Here is a 17,069-nt window from a genome sequence, read left to right as displayed (position 1 = left end):
ACCTAATAGGTACCAGAATCGCAGAACTCAAACAGGTGACAACGACTTAAAGTATGAAGCAACTAGAGAGCTCAATGACAGTGAGCGGACACTCCGCCCAGTGTTGGGGCTTAGACCCCTTTCCTCCTCCCCTTGTCTTTCCTGGGATCGACAGCGTTTACTGGTGAGGAGGCTCCCTGGAGGAGCCTTCGTGGAGGCGGGTGGAGCTCGGCTCTGTGCGCCTCAATCCAAACCAAACACCTCGCAAGCCTACGTTTAGCAGGCGATACCGAACACCACACTCACGTTTGGGAAAGAAAAAAAAAAAAAGTCACTGTTTGTAGAGATGAGGGCGAAAACATTTCCCGGCTGGAAAATTACTGATCACAAACTTAGGGGAGTGTGGGGGTGGGGAGGCAAAGTTATAAGACTGAAATAACGATCGCCGTTTCCTCTTCTCTTCCCGGTGGGCAGGAACGACTGCCGCCGAGCTCGTTGTGCCTTTTTCGGGAACCGGGGTCCCACCGCACCGCTCCACTTCCTGGTACGTGGCCACTTTCCAGCTAAGTGCCTCCCGGTGGGCTTGACCGCTCGGAACCTGAGCCAAGGAAGCTAGCTCCCCGTCTGACCTTTACCTCCACATTTCACCTCTTTATGACTCAGTTTGCCCATCCATAAAGTGGAAAGGAGGGTGCGTGGCTTGTAAACTGCCTGAGATTCCCCAGTTGAAAGGTGTCTGCGCCTCACAGCCCCTCTGCCCTCCTCCACCCCACAAAGTCAGTCTTGAGCCCTCTCACTCCCTTCCTGGCTCCCCGAAATATCAAAACCATAACTCCGCTACCCGCCCCAACATCTTTCCGCCCTTTCAGGCCTTCTCGGGCTCCCAGTCCCGCCACAGAGCCTGGCACCCACCTCTCCCTGCCTCTCACCCCCACCCCACCCGGCCGGAGAACCCACGAAGAACCCCGCGAGGCCAGGCCAAGCGCCCGCACTGGCGCTCCGAGACCAGCGCCGGGCTGCTGCGTGCGCCGGAGAGGGACGGAAGGCTGGATGAGTCACGCGGATAATCGCGCTTTTCTCTAGCGCGCAGACGGCGCGGACGGGAGCGGGGGTGGGGGAGCGAAACCGACCCCTCAGCCCCTACCAGACTCCTCCGCCACGGGCTTCGAACCCACGGAGCTGACCACCGCGACGCAGGCTGCCCCGGTCGCACGGCGACCGGACTTGCACCCAATAACCCGCGCCCCGGCCGCCCGCCGCCGCCGACGCCGCCGCCGCCGCCGGCGTCAGCGCGGCTCCTGCCCGCCAGCTGCTGGGCTGGCGTCACGGCTCGGCCGGGCCCCGCCCGCGCCCCTCCCTCCCCCCGCCCCCACGTGCGCCGAGTTTGTTTATTTAGCTGCCATGGCAACGCGCGGGGGGGCCGCAGGAGGGAGGGGAGAAGAAAGGGAGGGGCGGGGCCTGGCGGCGGGCCGCGGCGTACAGCGGGTAGGAGGCGGGGGTAGGGCGGGAGCCGAGAAGTTAAGTAAGGAGCGCGCGGCGGCCGCCGGCAGTTCCCCGGCCCGAGAGAGCGAGCGCGGCTGCGGGCGCGCGGGGAGCAGAGGCGGTGGCGGGCGGCGGCGGCGGCGGCGGCACCGGGAGCCGCCAAGTGCCCCTCCCCGCCCCTCAGGCCCCCCACCCACCCACCCGCCCGCGGCCAGCGCCCATGGCCGCGCGCGCCCCGCGCAGCCCCCCGGACTCCGCGCCCCGCGCCGCCGCCCAGTCCGCAGATCCGCGCCGCCGCGGCCAGTCTCACCTGGCGGCGCCGCCCGCCCGCCAACCCGGCCACAGCCCCAGCGCCCACGGCGACAGCCGCGGCGACCGCGACAGTGGTGGAGGACGCTGCTGAGTCGAAGAGAGCGCAGCTCGGCCACCGGACCTACTTACTCGCCTTGCTGATTGTCTGTTTTTACGAGTTTACAACTTTTCTAAGAACTTTTGTATACAAAGGAACTTTTTAAAAAGGCATCTCGCGTTTATATTTAATCCAAAGAAGGATCTCGGGCAATTTGGGGTTTTTGGTTTTGGCTTCGTTTTTAAGTTTTTTTTTTTTTTCCTCTTCGTTGACTTTGGGGTTTGGGTACCCCCACTGCTTCGGACTCCCGAGGACCTTCCGGGCCCCCACATTAATGAGGTAGGTGCGGCGCGGGGCGCAGGGAGGGGTGAAGGCCGGAGGCCGGTGGGACGCGCCTGAGCGGCGGTCGAGAGTGGCCCCCTGACTCCTGCCTCTGTGCCCCGCCCGGCCCGCAGGCAGCCACCTGGCGAGTCTGACATGGCTGTCAGCGACGCACTGCTCCCATCCTTCTCCACGTTCGCGTCCGGCCCGGCGGGAAGGGAGAAGACACTGCGTCCAGCAGGTGCCCCGAATAACGTGAGTATTGCCGCGAAAGGTCGAGAACGTTCAGTGGGCTTCTGTGGGTGGGGTGAGGACGGACGGAGTCCAGGGGTCACCCAAAACCTTATCCGGCGAGGGGAAGGAGTGGCCACCGCACTGGCCCCGCAGTCTTCCTAGGATGGCTTCCGCGCTCTTGGCTTAGTTGTACATGCGTGTGGTCCGGACACTGCGGAGCCGCCGGGGGCGCACACTCGGTCGGCACACGTCTCCTAGCTCGCAGGCGGCAGGGCTGGCGCGGGGGCCACCGGGCGGGAGGTGGATGTATCCCTGCGCACGGGCTGGGCCCGAGTGAGCTTGGCGCGTAGGCGTACCCGTGGCGAGGGCGCATAGGGAGATCCTCGGTGTCCCGATTCCAGGGGTGGCTGGAGCGTCCCCGGGATCTGGCTGGGGAAGGACCCGGGCTGCCGAGCCGCGGCCCTTGCTCACACGCCATCGGGCAGACAGAACATAACATCCTCCAAACCGACGCACCGCCTCTCCTCGGGCCCGGGGGTGGGCCGAGATTGCAACGCTGGCACCCGGAGTCCCCCGGCGCTTTATGTCTGCCCAGTCCCGGTGCCTGGGCGGTATAGGCGCGGCCGGCCCGCCAGTACGTAGTGTGGCAGCAGGGGACCAGCACCGACGGTCTCTCTCCCGTCCTGTTCCCGCAGCGCTGGCGGGAGGAGCTCTCCCACATGAAGCGACTTCCCCCGGTGCTTCCCGGCCGCCCCTATGATCTGGCGGCCGCGACCGTGGCCACCGACCTGGAAAGTGGCGGAGTCGGCGCGGCTTGTGGCGGCAACAACCCTGCTCTCCTACCCCGGAGGGAGACGGAGGAGTTCAACGATCTTCTGGACCTGGACTTTATCCTCTCCAATTCGCTGTCCCATCCGGAGTCAGTGGCCGCCACCGTGTCCTCGTCGGCATCAGCCTCATCCTCGTCCTCCCCATCGAGCAGCGGTCCTGCCAGCGCGCCCTCCACCTGCAGCTTCAGCTATCCGATCCGGCCCGGAGGGGACCCGGGCGTGGCGCCGGGCAGCGCTGGCGGCGGCGGCCTCCTCTATGGCCGGGAGTCCGTGCCCCCTCCCACAGCTCCCTTCAACCTGGCGGACATCAACGACGTGAGCCCCTCGGGCGGCTTCGTGGCTGAGCTCCTTCGGCCCGAATTGGACCCAGTGTACATTCCGCCGCAGCAGCCGCAGCCGCCAGGTGGCGGGCTGATGGGCAAGTTTGTGTTGAAGGCGTCGCTGAGTGCCCCTGGCAGCGAGTACGGCAGCCCGTCGGTCATCAGTGTTAGCAAAGGCAGCCCGGATGGCAGCCACCCGGTCGTGGTGGCGCCCTACAGCGGCGGGCCACCGCGCATGTGCCCCAAGATCAAGCAGGAGGCGGTCTCGTCGTGCACCGTCGGTCGGCCCCTAGAGGCCCACTTGGGCACTGGACCTCCTCTCAGCAATGGCCACCGGCCACCAGCGCACGACTTCCCCCTGGGGCGGCAGCTCCCCAGCAGGACTACCCCGACCCTGGGTGCCGAGGAACTGCTGAGCAGCAGGGACTGTCACCCTGCCCTACCGCTACCCCCGGGCTTTCATCCCCACCCGGGGCCCAACTACCCACCCTTTTTGCCGGACCAGATGCAGCCTCAGGTCCCACCGCTCCATTACCAAGGTCAGTCCTGGGGATTCATAGCTCGGGCTGGGGAGCCCTGCGTGTGCCGGCTCTCTGGGGCGCAGGGGCCGATGCTGACCCCACCTTCTTCACCCCTAGAGCTCATGCCTCCTGGTTCCTGCATGCCAGAGGAGCCGAAACCAAAGAGGGGGAGAAGGTCGTGGCCCCGGAAAAGGACAGCCACTCACACTTGTGATTATGCGGGCTGCGGCAAAACCTACACGAAGAGTTCTCATCTCAAGGCGCACCTGCGAACCCACACAGGTAGGAGAACAGAAGCTGCAAAAGGGGCGGGGAGGTTGGCGTGCAGCCCATTGGCTAACTGTGGACACTTCTCAGGGCCTCCCTTGGGATGTGGGGCACAGTCTATCTCCTCCATCTCTTGGATCACAGGAGAGAACAGCAAACCAAACTGGCGCCTCCTTTTTTGCCCAAGAGCCTTTTGCTTGATGGATGGTATCAAGTGCTTGAATGTGCAGTTCTGTTAGGCGTTAGGCTTTTGAAAGGCAGGGAGATTCCAGGCCGCTTGTGGGCCTCTCCTCGTTTGAGCAAGGCATTGCCCTTGTAATCAAGAAATTATACTTCGGGGGCGCCTGGCTGGCTCAGTGGAGGGTGCAACTCTATCACGAGGTTGTGGGTTCCCGAGGTTGCGGGTTCCGGCCCCAAGTTGGGTGTAGCGATTACTTAAAGATAAAATCTTAAATTACACGTTGCAGTGCAAAAGTATGTTAGGTCTTGTTATCAGTTTTTAATTTTTAGGCAATTTTCACTGGTTGTTTCCAGATGCACACTCCTTTTTTATTTTTAGTTCTAGCCTTCATAAGTAGGTTCTGTTTGAATTTCAAGAATTGAATGGTTATGATTTGCCCAAGATTATGGTTTAAGATGGTCACTTGCAGAGAATTTTTCATGTCATGTAAGTATAGGTACATAAGGTCATTTAGGTGTAGGATTCATTAAAATAATAGAAATGCTGATGCAGAAAAAGTAGCCGCCTGTGGGTTTTTCGACCCAGTTGTAGTGGGATAGAGGATGTGATCACTTGGTTTGGACGGGAGAGAGAGTTCTAAATTCACTTCCATCACCGTGGTACTTCGGCTCAAAAGAATGAAAATGTTAGCGATATATAAGTGTAGGAAGTGTAGGTCTGTTCCCCCCCCCAAAAAAGGGCAAAAAGAATACTTTTAATATTCCTAGTTATGATCTGAAATTGAAGATGGCCTTGAAGTGGTCTAAAAACGTGGCTGGCCCCTTTCAGAGTGGGGTGCCTGGGGAATTGGTTTGATACTCGGCCTCCAGTTTGGCCAATTCCGCGTTCGGTAGCAGTGGCTTCACCTGGGTTTCTTCCCCCCCCCCAGGTGAGAAGCCCTATCACTGTGACTGGGACGGCTGCGGGTGGAAATTCGCCCGCTCCGACGAACTGACCAGGCACTACCGCAAGCACACCGGCCACCGCCCCTTCCAGTGCCAGAAGTGCGACCGCGCCTTCTCCAGGTCGGACCACCTCGCCTTACACATGAAGAGGCACTTTTAAATCCCCAAACAGTGGATATGACCCACACTGCCAGAAGAGAATTCAGTATTTTTTTTGACCTTTCACAGTCTTCCCCCCCAACTCCCCGGGGCGGGGGGCGGAGGGGGGAGGAACCCAGCTGGAAAGCACTACAATCATGGTCAAGTTCCCAACAAGCCAACTTGTGAATGGATAATCAGGAGACTCAAAGAAACCAGAAGACAAATCAAAGAACCGATGGGGTCTGTGACTGGATCTTCTATCATTCCAATGCTAAAGCCAACTTGAATATTCTTGGACTTACAAAACACCAAGGGGGTGACTGGAAGGTGTGGATATCAGGGTATAAATTAGATCCATGAGTTGGGGGGAGGGAAGACCAGAATTCCCTTGAATTGTGTTTCGATGCAATATAAGCATAAAGATCACCTTGTATTCTCTTTGCCTTCTAAAAGCCATTATTATGATATTAGAAGAGGAAGAAATTCAGGTACAGAAAATGTGTTTTTAATAACCTAAACGATGGTGCTTGGTGAGTCTTGGTTCTAAAGGTACCAAATGAGGAAGCCAAAGTTCTCAAACTGCTGCATACTTTGACAAGGAAAATCTATTTTTGTCTTCCGATCTACATTTATGACCTAAGTCAGGTAAATACGCCTGGTTTATTTCTTTTAACATTTTTATGCAGACAGTCTGTTATGCACTGTGGTTTCAGATGTGCAATAATTTGTACAATGGTTTATTCCCAAGTATGCCTTAAGCAGAACAAATGTTTTTTTTCTATATAGTTCCTTGCCTTAATAAATATGTAATATAAATTTAAGCAAACTTCTATTTTGTATATTTGTAAACTACAAAGTAAAAAAATGAACATTTTGTGGAGTTTGTATTTTGCATACTCAAGGTGAGAATTAAGTTTTAAATAAACCTATAATATTTTATCTGAACATTGTTTTTGTTCTCTTTCTCCCCTGGAAAAGCATGTCATAGTAATTTCAGTTTAAACACAGGGCATGTGAAAATCAGCACACTGAAAGGCCAAACTTTTATCTCAACAAGAGATTAAAAGACGTTTTTAAGGCTAGTTTTACAGTGAGTACTATCAAAAGTTGTGACACTGAAAGCTGAATATTGGAGATCATAGAAGTAAACGTCACCTGGTTCAGTTTGCTCTTTCCAAATGTGCATAAAAAGTACATGAAAGCAATTTCCTTACCTGAATATGAATTTCCAGTTAGAAACTGCTCAGTCATTCTTCAGTATGCTCAGTTTTTTATAGGAAAGTATAAAATATGCAACATTCCAGTTTCATATTTTAAAAGATCCTTAGGGTTTCTCTTTAAAAGAAAATATAAAAATCTTTCTCAGGGGCTGGGCCTTGCACTCAGAACAGTTTGAGGAACAAAAGAACCTTCCCACAGCAGAGAACCCTAAGAATGTAGTTCCACAGTGCCCTCCTGAGGATTAAAGTATTCATTTATGCTTCCTGTGTGTTACAGATATGTGCTGTAGTCCTCGAGGTTAGACCCAAATTTTCTGGCAGAATGTTTTAAAACTTCATCTGTCCTCTAGATTAAGCAGACTGAAACGTGTTAATTAGAAACCACTCAGTCACAAAACTTAAGTGTAAAGTAAATTTAAGTACATCTTTTAAGTGGTGTTTTTGTAAGCTGGTCGCATATTTCTGAAGTTACTCAGCTTTAAAACTGCACTGATCCTTCTTTGAGGTCAGTACAAGAGTTTGAATTTTGTTTGTGGGGGTTACAAAATGGAAAAAGCATTTGTGACCCTTGTTGGCACTTGATACATTTGTAATGGTAATGTGGGTGACCAACACTGTCAAGCTGACATCTTTAGGCAGCTTATTAACTATCCATTATATGGAGTATCCAGAAGTGTGGGTGCATCTTATAAATAGAAAACAAATTCATAAAGAGCCTCATGGTGGATCAACACAAAGTATTATCCTCGGCTTTTAAAGAGTCCAGCATGACTGGAAAACATGGCATGTGCCTTAGCTTAAAAGAAAACAGGTGCATCGATAGGATGGAATTTTATGTGGCCAAGAACATATTCAAGGCATATTTAATGACATGGAAAAATGCTCATGGTATGTTAAGTGGAAAAAGCAGGATCTAGGAGTATAAATGCAATTCCAATTGTATAAGTTGGTGTGTGTGCATTGAAGGAGAGAGGGAAGCACCAGAAGCTTTAAGAGGAAGGACTGGAAGGAAATGCCAAAATACTAATACTGGTTTTCTCCATTTAAATTTTCTACAGTTTCCAAATAAGTATTTAACATGGGAAAACTTTTTAAGAATGCAGGTACAAATATTTAGGCTTGATTTTTAAAAGAGAAATTAAAGCCATTTAAAAACCCTACACTGGAAACGCATTTTTGTGTTAACCTTGTGGTTGTTGCTCTTGTAATCCACTCCTCTCTTAAACAGAGACTTCTGGCACACGGTTGTTTATGAAAAGTGTTTACTGAATGGCTGATACCATCTTCATGTTTGCTAAGTGCCTATTACCTCAAATAGGAGAAACATCCCCAAATACCAGAACATATTAATTAAAATTTTTCTGATGTCATAGGGAACCATCACTTGCATTAACCTTTTCTAGCCTGAAAAAACAAGTTTCAGTATCCACAATGAATAAAGAAGATTTTCCGAAAATGGCACAGGACAAAACTATCAACATGCACAAACAGCTAACACTATTTACTCTCGTACCTATCAGTTCTGAGTGCCGAGGTGTCCTGTCATTACCACATTACAGAGCCGTTTATACTGTATAATAAAGAGCACCTAACAATTGAGATGCCTTCTTAACTACATTTTCTTATGACATTTAATTTTATATATCCTAGATTTTAACTTGCGCGCACACACACACACAAGATGAACAATAGTGTTTCCCACACATCAACAGACTTTTTCAGTCTCTCTTCTTGTCCAGCAAAATTCCCTTTCCAGCAAAATATTCTTTCTACCTGAAAATCTGGTTAACTTCCTACAATTAATTGTTTCAGTTTGTTAAAAAAGGAACCTTCACCATCTCAAGTAGGATGGTTGAGGGAATAATTCTTTTCCATTCCAAAATTGTTCCAGTTTTTAGAAACATGCAATGTTATTTCATATTTGGAGATAAACCATTTTTACATATAATTGCTTTACATATAAGGAAGCCCAGGTGAGGCAGTCCTTTTGCCTTGGAAGCGAGTCCACAGGGAAACTATTAAAAGAATCAGTGAGTGATGGTACCTGTTGTATTTTGATATATGGGAGTATCTAAATTTAATAGCTACGTCAGCCACCTGTTCTATTGTATGTTCTGGCTTCTGAAGCCCCATTCAACACACCACCACACATACCTAAGTGAATTTGTAGTCCATATTCTAGTTTCTCCCCCGCCTTCTTCCTCTCTCAAACACACAGACACAATCCAGTCCTACACAAACCTTTTTAGTTTATGTATTCCATTCTTCATTTTACTTATATATTTTATGTATTCTATTTCTTCATATTTTCTTAGCACCTTCTAGAGGCTAGTGTATAGTGATATGTTTTTTGTTTTTTTTTAAGATTTTATTTGTCAGAGAGAGAACACAAGCAGGGAGGGCGGCAGGGGGAGAGGGAGAAGCAGACTCCCCACTGAGCAGGGAGCCCGAATGCAGTACTCAATTCCAAGACTATGGGATCATGACCTGAGCTGAAGGCAGACGCTTAACTGACTGAGCCACCCAGGCACCCATAGTGACATGTTTTTATAGGGCTAAACTGAATCTATGCTTCCTAAAGTTTGTTTATGAAACTATCATTCACTGTTCACATGCAGAGTCATTCAACAATATTTCATATAAAACTACCAAGAGCTCTCTACCTAATGGATGCTGTGGAATATATCATGGAATGTTCTACCTGTGAAAATGCAAAGGAACTACTGTTAAATCAGAATGCTGTATGTAAATAAAGCCTCTTTTTTTTTTTCATATTAAGTGAAACTAAAACGAAAGTTGGAAACAAACACCCTTCGGAAGCCTTTACCTTAGAACAAAAAAGTAAATCTTGAGTAAATTTCTTACCATCTCCTGAAAAACTAATATTCTTAAATCCTGATGCAGGTACCTAGAGCTTCAATGCCCTGGTTGCAGTCAAAACCCAGAGGAAACCAACTGCTGCCATGTTAGCATAAACAGAGAAACACTTTCGGGCTAATATCTAGGAGGATCCCAGAGCCAGTTAGCTTAGCTGGGCAGAAGGAGGGCGCCTAGGGTAGGAGCATCAATCAAACCGCTTCTCTGGAATCACGTACACTGGGAGTCCACCTTTTTAATTGTTTTCCATGATACCGTTGATGTAATACTTCTTCGAATCGCTTCGGTCTTCTCCGGCACCCTAGACAACTCAGCATGTTGCAACCTGCCCTCCCAAATGTCCTCCACTTGTTCTTAAAGGAAAAGGAGGAAATAAATACAACCTCACAACCACAAAAAGTAACTTCACATTTCCAGGATCCCTTTGACATCTGATTATACCTAGCAGAGCATTTTTCACCGATACTGCACAATAATTATAATGATACCCTAAAGTGTGAGGACCATGTGTCATCCTTTTATGTTTCTTTTCATGTCCATCGTACATGATATCATCTAAACAGAGCAAAAGGCAAGAGAAATAGCTCTTTATGGAGACATAGGTAGGTAGGTAGGTAGGTAGGTAGGTAGGTAGATAGACCAACCGATATATGGATGGTGCCTTAGGTGGAGGTTTGGCAATGATCTAAAGTCAATGAGGGCCAACAGTCAAACCTGTCCAGCCCAGGGGGGTTGAGTGGGGTTCTAAAACCCATGTCACCTATGATATTTGAATCTGTACTCTCTGGCATTGGATCAACAGGTTACTGAATGGTGACAAACCACTGCGACACTCAGATGCTGTATCTGCATACCCACTTAAAAGCTAAAATTGGTAAATAACTTACAGAGATATTGAAGGAACTCTAGACACACTCGCTGAAAGCTCGGAGGTAAGTGAATTGGGGTCAGCCACAAGCAGAGACCCTAGACATGACAGATGGAAGGGGCTGTTTCAGGAAGCATGTCTCCTGTCTGACCAGGTCCCTTCGCTGGTGTATAGTAATCCCTTGTGCACACCCTGGTGAGACCTCTGAAGCTTGTACACTCTCCCTTACCTCCAGCAGATCCTCACGACGAAGGTAGGCATGAAAGGGGAAACTGAGGTTCCCTTTACGAGTTAGTGTTTGGTTTTTGTTTCTCGTTCTTGCTGACATACTCAAGGCATTTTTCTCCTAATACTCCCGTCTTCAGTCTGCTGGGCAGGTAAGTTACAAGCAAAATGGATATTCCCCAATTTAGAAGGATTTGCCAATATCCAGATTCTTCCAATAAACCCTCTAAAGAGTCAAAAAGCCAATGAATCATGGAACACTACATCAAAAACTAATGATGTAATGTATGGTGAGTAACATAACAATAAAAAATTAAAAAAATAAATAAATAAAATAAAATACCTCCCAGAAAAAAAAATAAAGAGTCAAAAAGCCCCAGACTTTCTGCCTCCCAACCAATGTGCTATTTCGAGGGAGACTAACAGGGAAGCCCGAGTTTCCCACAGATGTTTCTTAAGCCGGTCACTATACCAGGAGCATAATCTATCCTTGGAGTTCTAGGTAGAAGAAAAAGTTCCTGTTTTGATCCCCAGCTCTGGCCTAGCACACGGCTCTCCTGGTCAAACAGATCTGGCCACTCTGTCCCCTACTCCTTAACCTGCCATGGTCCCCAGTTCCTAGGGGATAAAGATTTAACACGGTCTACCTTCCAACTATGGCCCCTACCTAGTGTCCAGTATTCTCTCCTTAAATAACCAATCACTCCTTAATTGACCCCCAAAGTACCATGCCTGTTTCAGCCTCTGAGCCTTTGCTTACAGATGTGGGTCTCTGCTGCTTCTGGAAAAAACCATAGTCCCCTGACAGCTCCTATATATCCTTCAAAGCCCAGCTTTTATTAAAAGTCTCCTTCATTTCAGTCGATCTAGATCTTTCATTAAACTCTTATCCTCACGTATTGCAAGGTTTCATGGGTCTGGCTCCTCCAATAGATATGAGTTCCTGGAGGGCACTGGAAACTTTCCTTATTTGCCCTTAAATACCCAATGTTACTGGATTTAATTGAAAAAAATTAATCAGTTATTGAATAGTTAGCCCCCAATCCTGGCATCTCTTTTCAGAGGACTCTTTCTTGCCAGGTGAATTTCTGCATTGATTCTGGAAAGAATTTTGTTCATTTAGGGGGTTTGTTGTGGTTTGGGGGAGGCAGATGGGTGTCAGGTGACCCACAGGAAACAGGGGACCACTGGGCATGGCCTTCAGGAAGCCAGAATTTGGAAAAAGTCCCCCAAAAGGCAATGTTTTATCCTCATCCTTGGAGGTCTATTGTGCCTTCTTTCAAGGGCAAAATTATAAGTGTCCTGTATGCCTATGACAATGAAGGGGTTTTGTTGTTGTTGTTGTTTTTTTTAATCACACTTTAAAAGCTTAACAAAGGGATGCCTGGGTGGCTTAGTTGCTTAAGCGTCTGCCTTTGGCTCAGTTCATGATCCCAGGGTCCTGGGATGGAGCCCCGCATCGGGCTCCTTGCTCAGTGGGGAGTCTGCTTCTCCCTCTGCCTGCCACTCCCCCTGCTTGTTCTCTCTCTCTCTCTCTCTCTGTTGCTCTCTCTCTGGCAAATTAATAAATAAAATCTTTAAAAAATAAAAAAATTAAAATTAAAAAAAAAAAAAGCTTAACAAAGGCACTTTACACTGAAGGTTCGTAGGTGAGCCAGTCTACCTGAATAAGGAAGGGTCATCCATCGGTGGCTGTGAAACCACCCCCCACCTGGTTTGCCACTCTTCAAGCTTGAAACTCTCCTTGCTGCCTGCATGACAGCAGTTTTCTGACTTCTGAACATGTCTAAGTAAACTGAATCTAGAAAACAGTGCATGAAGTTGACAAATGCCTCCTCTCTGCGTCACAGAGGAATGGGGAACAGACTGCAAGCTGTAAAGCTATAAAATTACACAGACGTTGAAATAAATAAATAAATAAAATTACATAGACTTTCTGAGCAGGAAAGTGTCTTCAAGATCATTTAACTCCAGGGGCGCCTGGGTGGCTCAGTCCTTAAGTGTCTGCTTTTGGCTCCCGTCATGATCCCGGGAGTCCCGGGATCCAGCCCTACATCGGGCTCTCTGCTCAGCAGGAAGCCTGCTTCTCCCTCTCCAGCTCCCCCTGCTTGTGTTCCCTCTCTCGCTGTGTCTCTCTCTGTCAAATAAATAAAGAAAATCTTAAAAAAAAAAAATCCTTTAAAAAAAAAAAAGATCATTTAACTCCAGGAGGAAATGGAGGCTCATCTAAACTAGCTTGCCCAAGGTCACATCAAGTTCAGATCAGAACACCAACCACTACCTCAGTCTCGGTTAACAGGCCAGCAGCTGACGGCTGTATCCTGAGAACCCAAGGGAAGATTAGAGGGGCATAAAGAATTTTAAAAAACACCATGCAAAAAGGATGGTTTTAAAAGGAAAGTTCTGGTGCTTGCTTTGGCAGCCCATACATTAAAACTGGAACAATACAGGGAAGATTAGCATGCCCCCCCCATGTGAGGATGACATGCAAATTCATGATGTGTTCCATATAATAAAAAAAAGAAAAGAAAAAAGAAAGAAAGGAAGGAAAAAAACAGAGGGAATAAAAAACATTCTAAATTCAGTGTCACATTGTGAGCTGATGTCCAAAAAAAGTATTTCATTGTTCTCTATAGTACTTCTATTAGTGTTGTGCTATCAGCCCCTAAGTCAGTTACTACAATACTTACCACTGTTCCCTTCTATGGAGAACATAGGAGCCATTCCATAAAAGTGTTAATATATATTTCTGGTTTTGTTCTGCTTCTTTCTCTTCCCCTGCAATTCCGTTCAAACATATATAATCTGCTCAAAGACCTACTTGACCAGCCACTGGTGCAAAGGGCAGGGGAACCAAAGATGAACAAGAATATATAAATATGCAAGTCTGCAGATATTTTTTTCCTGGTATCATTGCCCCATAGGGGGTATAAAATGTAACTTAAGTCAAAATCAGCATCCTAGCCAGTAAAAATTGTTTACCTCTCTTAGAAAGTGATTGGATAGTTCTTTGACAGACTCAACCACGTTAACTATAACGACATATACCATTTTTTTCCCCTACAGTTTTCTTGATTGCTTATTATTTTAGATACATCCAACTTGTTTATCAGGTGCATGTTAAAGCATGTTAAAACGTGTTATTCAGGTTTAGCATGAAGGTTTCAGCCTTATTCAACAAAATATTTCGAACTTCTGTTGGAATTAATGATTCAGGCAAAATGAAACAATCTGCAAACCAAGACACCTTTCTATGGTTTTGGCGATTGTGTATCTAAACCAGGGGGACAACCTGATTTTGTTGTAGGCACAATTAACTTTATAGGTAGGGAGCATAACTGACATCTAAGGCTCTTTTGGTGCCAAAGCTTGTAGAAACAGAGGAGTCTTTGCCTAAGGGATTCTTTGCATTAAAGACTTTGTTAGGCAAAGCCACTCCGGCATGGGAGTCTGATTTGCAATTTGTGCCTTTGTAAAAGGATTAGAAGATCCCTATTGTTTAATGTTTGGATCTCAATTTGCATTTGGAAATGCATGACCTCTTCCAGGTTTAGAGTTCTTTATTTTCATTTTCTTGTCCTGATACACAATCGATACTATATGTTAAAAAATTGATAAAACTGCTTGGCCGAATGTTTGCACTAATTAAGGGAGTGTGATAGATTGATTTTCTCTATGAATGGTGGAGTCTACTTGGGCTCCGGCAATACTGATAGAGTAATCTATTTAGGAACTGACAAATAACTCATAGGTATAGGTACACACATATTTCATTTATTTCCTTAATCAGAATGCACGGGCACTTTGTTTAAAAACAAACAACCAAAGAAGAGAGCGCTACAGTGGTCCAATCAGACACTGGGTCTACAAAAGGAAATGACAAGAAAAAAAATCCCCTGGCCGCCTCGGGACACATTTGAACACGTCTGTCCAACGTCTTCTTTTATAAATAAAGGTTAGAGAAAAATTATTTTAGGTTTGTGATAACAATAGTCTCCGCTGTACACACTATTTAATTACCTGTCCCTTGGTAAACAACTTTTAACTAATATTTGCTTTGACAATATTCCCAGATTGGCAACATAAAACCTAGAATAGAAACTGTGTGAGGAGGGACGATTTCTTAGATTGTGGGTTTAGGATGCGTGGTTTATGTGTTTGTTTTCTTTTTAACTCTTCAGTTTCTTGCTCCTTTATCATCATTGACCACAGGAAAACATTTCTCGTGCGTCAGGATGAATGTGCTTGGCACCTGGACTTGGAATTGCTGGTTGAATGAGCTGGAGGTTGATGAAAAGTATTCACATTCATTGAGTACCAATGATATGTCCAGAATTTTGCTAGATGTTTAAGAATTTGTTTTCGTACCCATTTTGTAGTAGAGAAGACTGAGACCCAGAGGAGTCAAATGACTTGCCCAAGGTCACACCCTCCCCTGTGATCAGAACCCAGGTCTACGGGCTCCTATCCCCAGGCTCTTTCTGCCACATCACAACTGCCTCCCAGATGAAGTAACGCTAATTTCATTTGGAGGATTATCTGCTCCTCACCTCCTTGGAATGTGCTTATTTTTTAATCTAAACAGGGGATATGTTTGGTGCACAGGAAGCTACATGGACAAGACTGACCTAACCCATCCCTCTTGCTAATAGAAACAAGTAATCTTATCTGTCATTCTATTAAAAAGACACCACATTCCTCTATGATCCAGTTTGGAGAATGACTCAAGAAAGGACGGACTGTTTCTGCATCCCAGCACCACCACAGCCTCTATAAAATCATCAAGAGTAAATAAGCCATTGCTTTTCCTCTCCAATATTTCATTCACTGATTCCAAAGCACTTTATGCATGTAGTCAATTAGAATAAAGACTCGCAGCCCTCTTGATAGTCCGGCCACTTGGAGGTAAGCCTAAGAAAGTTTGTTGCTGAAGAGCGCACACTCGGGGAACACCGGCAGACTGTGAGGTCAGCCGAGAGGAGGGGCCTATTGGCCTGCTGTGCTGTGAGCCCACGTTCTCAGTCTCGTCCCACGGGAGACACTCCCTCTTTGGCATCTTCCACACTGCTCTGCCAACATTCTCCTGATGCTCCCAATATCTAAAGATAATCCCTTTTCCCCTAAACAGGATCGCAACCTAAAATAGATCTGAGTATGCGCCACAGGGCATGAACAAATGACTCAGAGGGCCATTTCAGATCTCAGAGGCAGGGAAGACTCTTCAGAACACAAGGGCACAGTCTGGAAGGTAGCTAGTACTCAAGGAACAAATGAGGGACAGCTGGGAAGAAGTTCCAAAGAATGTGTCACCTGAAGGCTTCTTTGCAGGAGGCAGATGGCTGAGGCCTAAGTACCCCACAGTTCCGTCATTGCACGACCTCATTCTGGCCTGACTTATCCAGGTCCTCATCCTCAGCCTGCACATGAGGCCATAAATTGACCATAAATTAACAGACAAGACCCAGGGGTCCCCTAACCTAGGCATAGGTGGCAAATGGACAGATTTTTTAAAAACATTTTAAAAATTTAAATTCAATTAATTACCATATAATGTACTATTGGTTTCGGAGGTAGAGGCCTGTGACTCATCAGTCTTATATAATACCCAGTGCTCATTACATCACATGCCCTCCTTAATGTCCTCACCCAGTTACCCCAACCCTCAAATGGACAGATTTTTAATGTGTGGATGTGATTCAGCATCAGGGATGTCATAAGGGAAATGAGTCTCTCCTAGAAAATGTGTTGATTGGGCACATTTTCTACATTCGGGTTTTGTTGCTGTTTTATGTTTCTCCTTTTGTTCATTCATATCATCTGACTTTGGTTTGTATTCAATTCCTAAGTGTCCAACAGTAGGGCAATGGTTAAGTAAGGCCTAGAATGGACTACCATGCTCCATTAAAATTATCTGGTAAACAATAATAAATAAGAGCTAACATTTATTGAGGTTTACTGCATGCTGTTCCTATACTCAATATTTTACATACATTTTTTTCATTGAGTTCCCACAATAACCCTGTGAGATAGGCAGTATTATTCCCCTCATTTTAAGGCTGAGGAAGCTAAGGCAAAGAGAGTCCAGAATCACAAAACCATTGAGCAGTGAGGCTGGGATTTAAACCTGATTCTGAGTCCTGTGTTGTTGTTGTTGTTTTTTTAAGATTTTATTTATTTATTTGACAGAGAGAGACACAACGAGAGAGGGAACACAAGCAGGGGGAGTGGGAGAGGGAGACGCAGGCTTCCTGCTGAGCAGGGAGCCCGATGTGGGGCTCCATCCCAGGACCCTGGGATCATGACCTGAGCT

The 17,069-nt window shown here is 47.2% G+C and overlaps 1 protein-coding gene and 1 pseudogene across 2 annotated transcripts; both read left to right on the top strand.

The window, feature by feature from the left end:
* The first annotated feature begins 1,734 nt into the window (after positions 1–1,734).
* On the top strand, positions 1,735–6,514 carry KLF4 (Kruppel like factor 4). 2 transcript variants are annotated; one of them, XM_032418515.1, is made up of 5 exons: positions 1,735–2,149; positions 2,266–2,386; positions 3,061–4,054; positions 4,154–4,318; positions 5,413–6,514. In XM_032418515.1, the coding sequence occupies exons 1-5, from the start codon at positions 2,145–2,147 to the stop codon at positions 5,586–5,588; spliced, it is 1,461 nt and encodes a 486-aa protein (XP_032274406.1). In that variant the 5' UTR covers positions 1,735–2,144; the 3' UTR covers positions 5,589–6,514. The 2 variants fall into 2 exon arrangements, with proteins under 2 accessions (XP_032274406.1, XP_032274405.1); XM_032418514.1 differs by having other exon boundaries at positions 1,823–2,149; positions 3,061–4,318.
* Positions 6,515–13,165: 6,651 nt separating this feature from the next.
* Positions 13,166–13,274, top strand: LOC116641459 (annotated as a pseudogene).
* Positions 13,275–17,069: the final 3,795 nt, after the last annotated feature.

The sequence above is a fragment of the Phoca vitulina genome, unplaced genomic scaffold, assembly GCF_004348235.1.
Source record: "Phoca vitulina isolate PV1807 unplaced genomic scaffold, GSC_HSeal_1.0 scaffold21, whole genome shotgun sequence".
In the NCBI taxonomy this organism is placed as follows: Eukaryota; Metazoa; Chordata; class Mammalia; order Carnivora; family Phocidae; genus Phoca; species Phoca vitulina.
Note: the sequence above shows the minus strand (reverse complement) of the source record. Positions and strands in the feature narration are given on the sequence as shown.

Bases quoted from the DNA above. Each gene is read 5' to 3' on its own strand.
- KLF4 (XM_032418514.1), top strand. The intron at 2,387-3,060 runs GTGAGTATTGCC...CTGTTCCCGCAG, and splicing joins CAGCAGGTGCCCCGAATAAC to CGCTGGCGGGAGGAGCTCTC. The intron at 4,319-5,412 runs GTAGGAGAACAG...CCCCCCCCCCAG, and splicing joins GCACCTGCGAACCCACACAG to GTGAGAAGCCCTATCACTGT.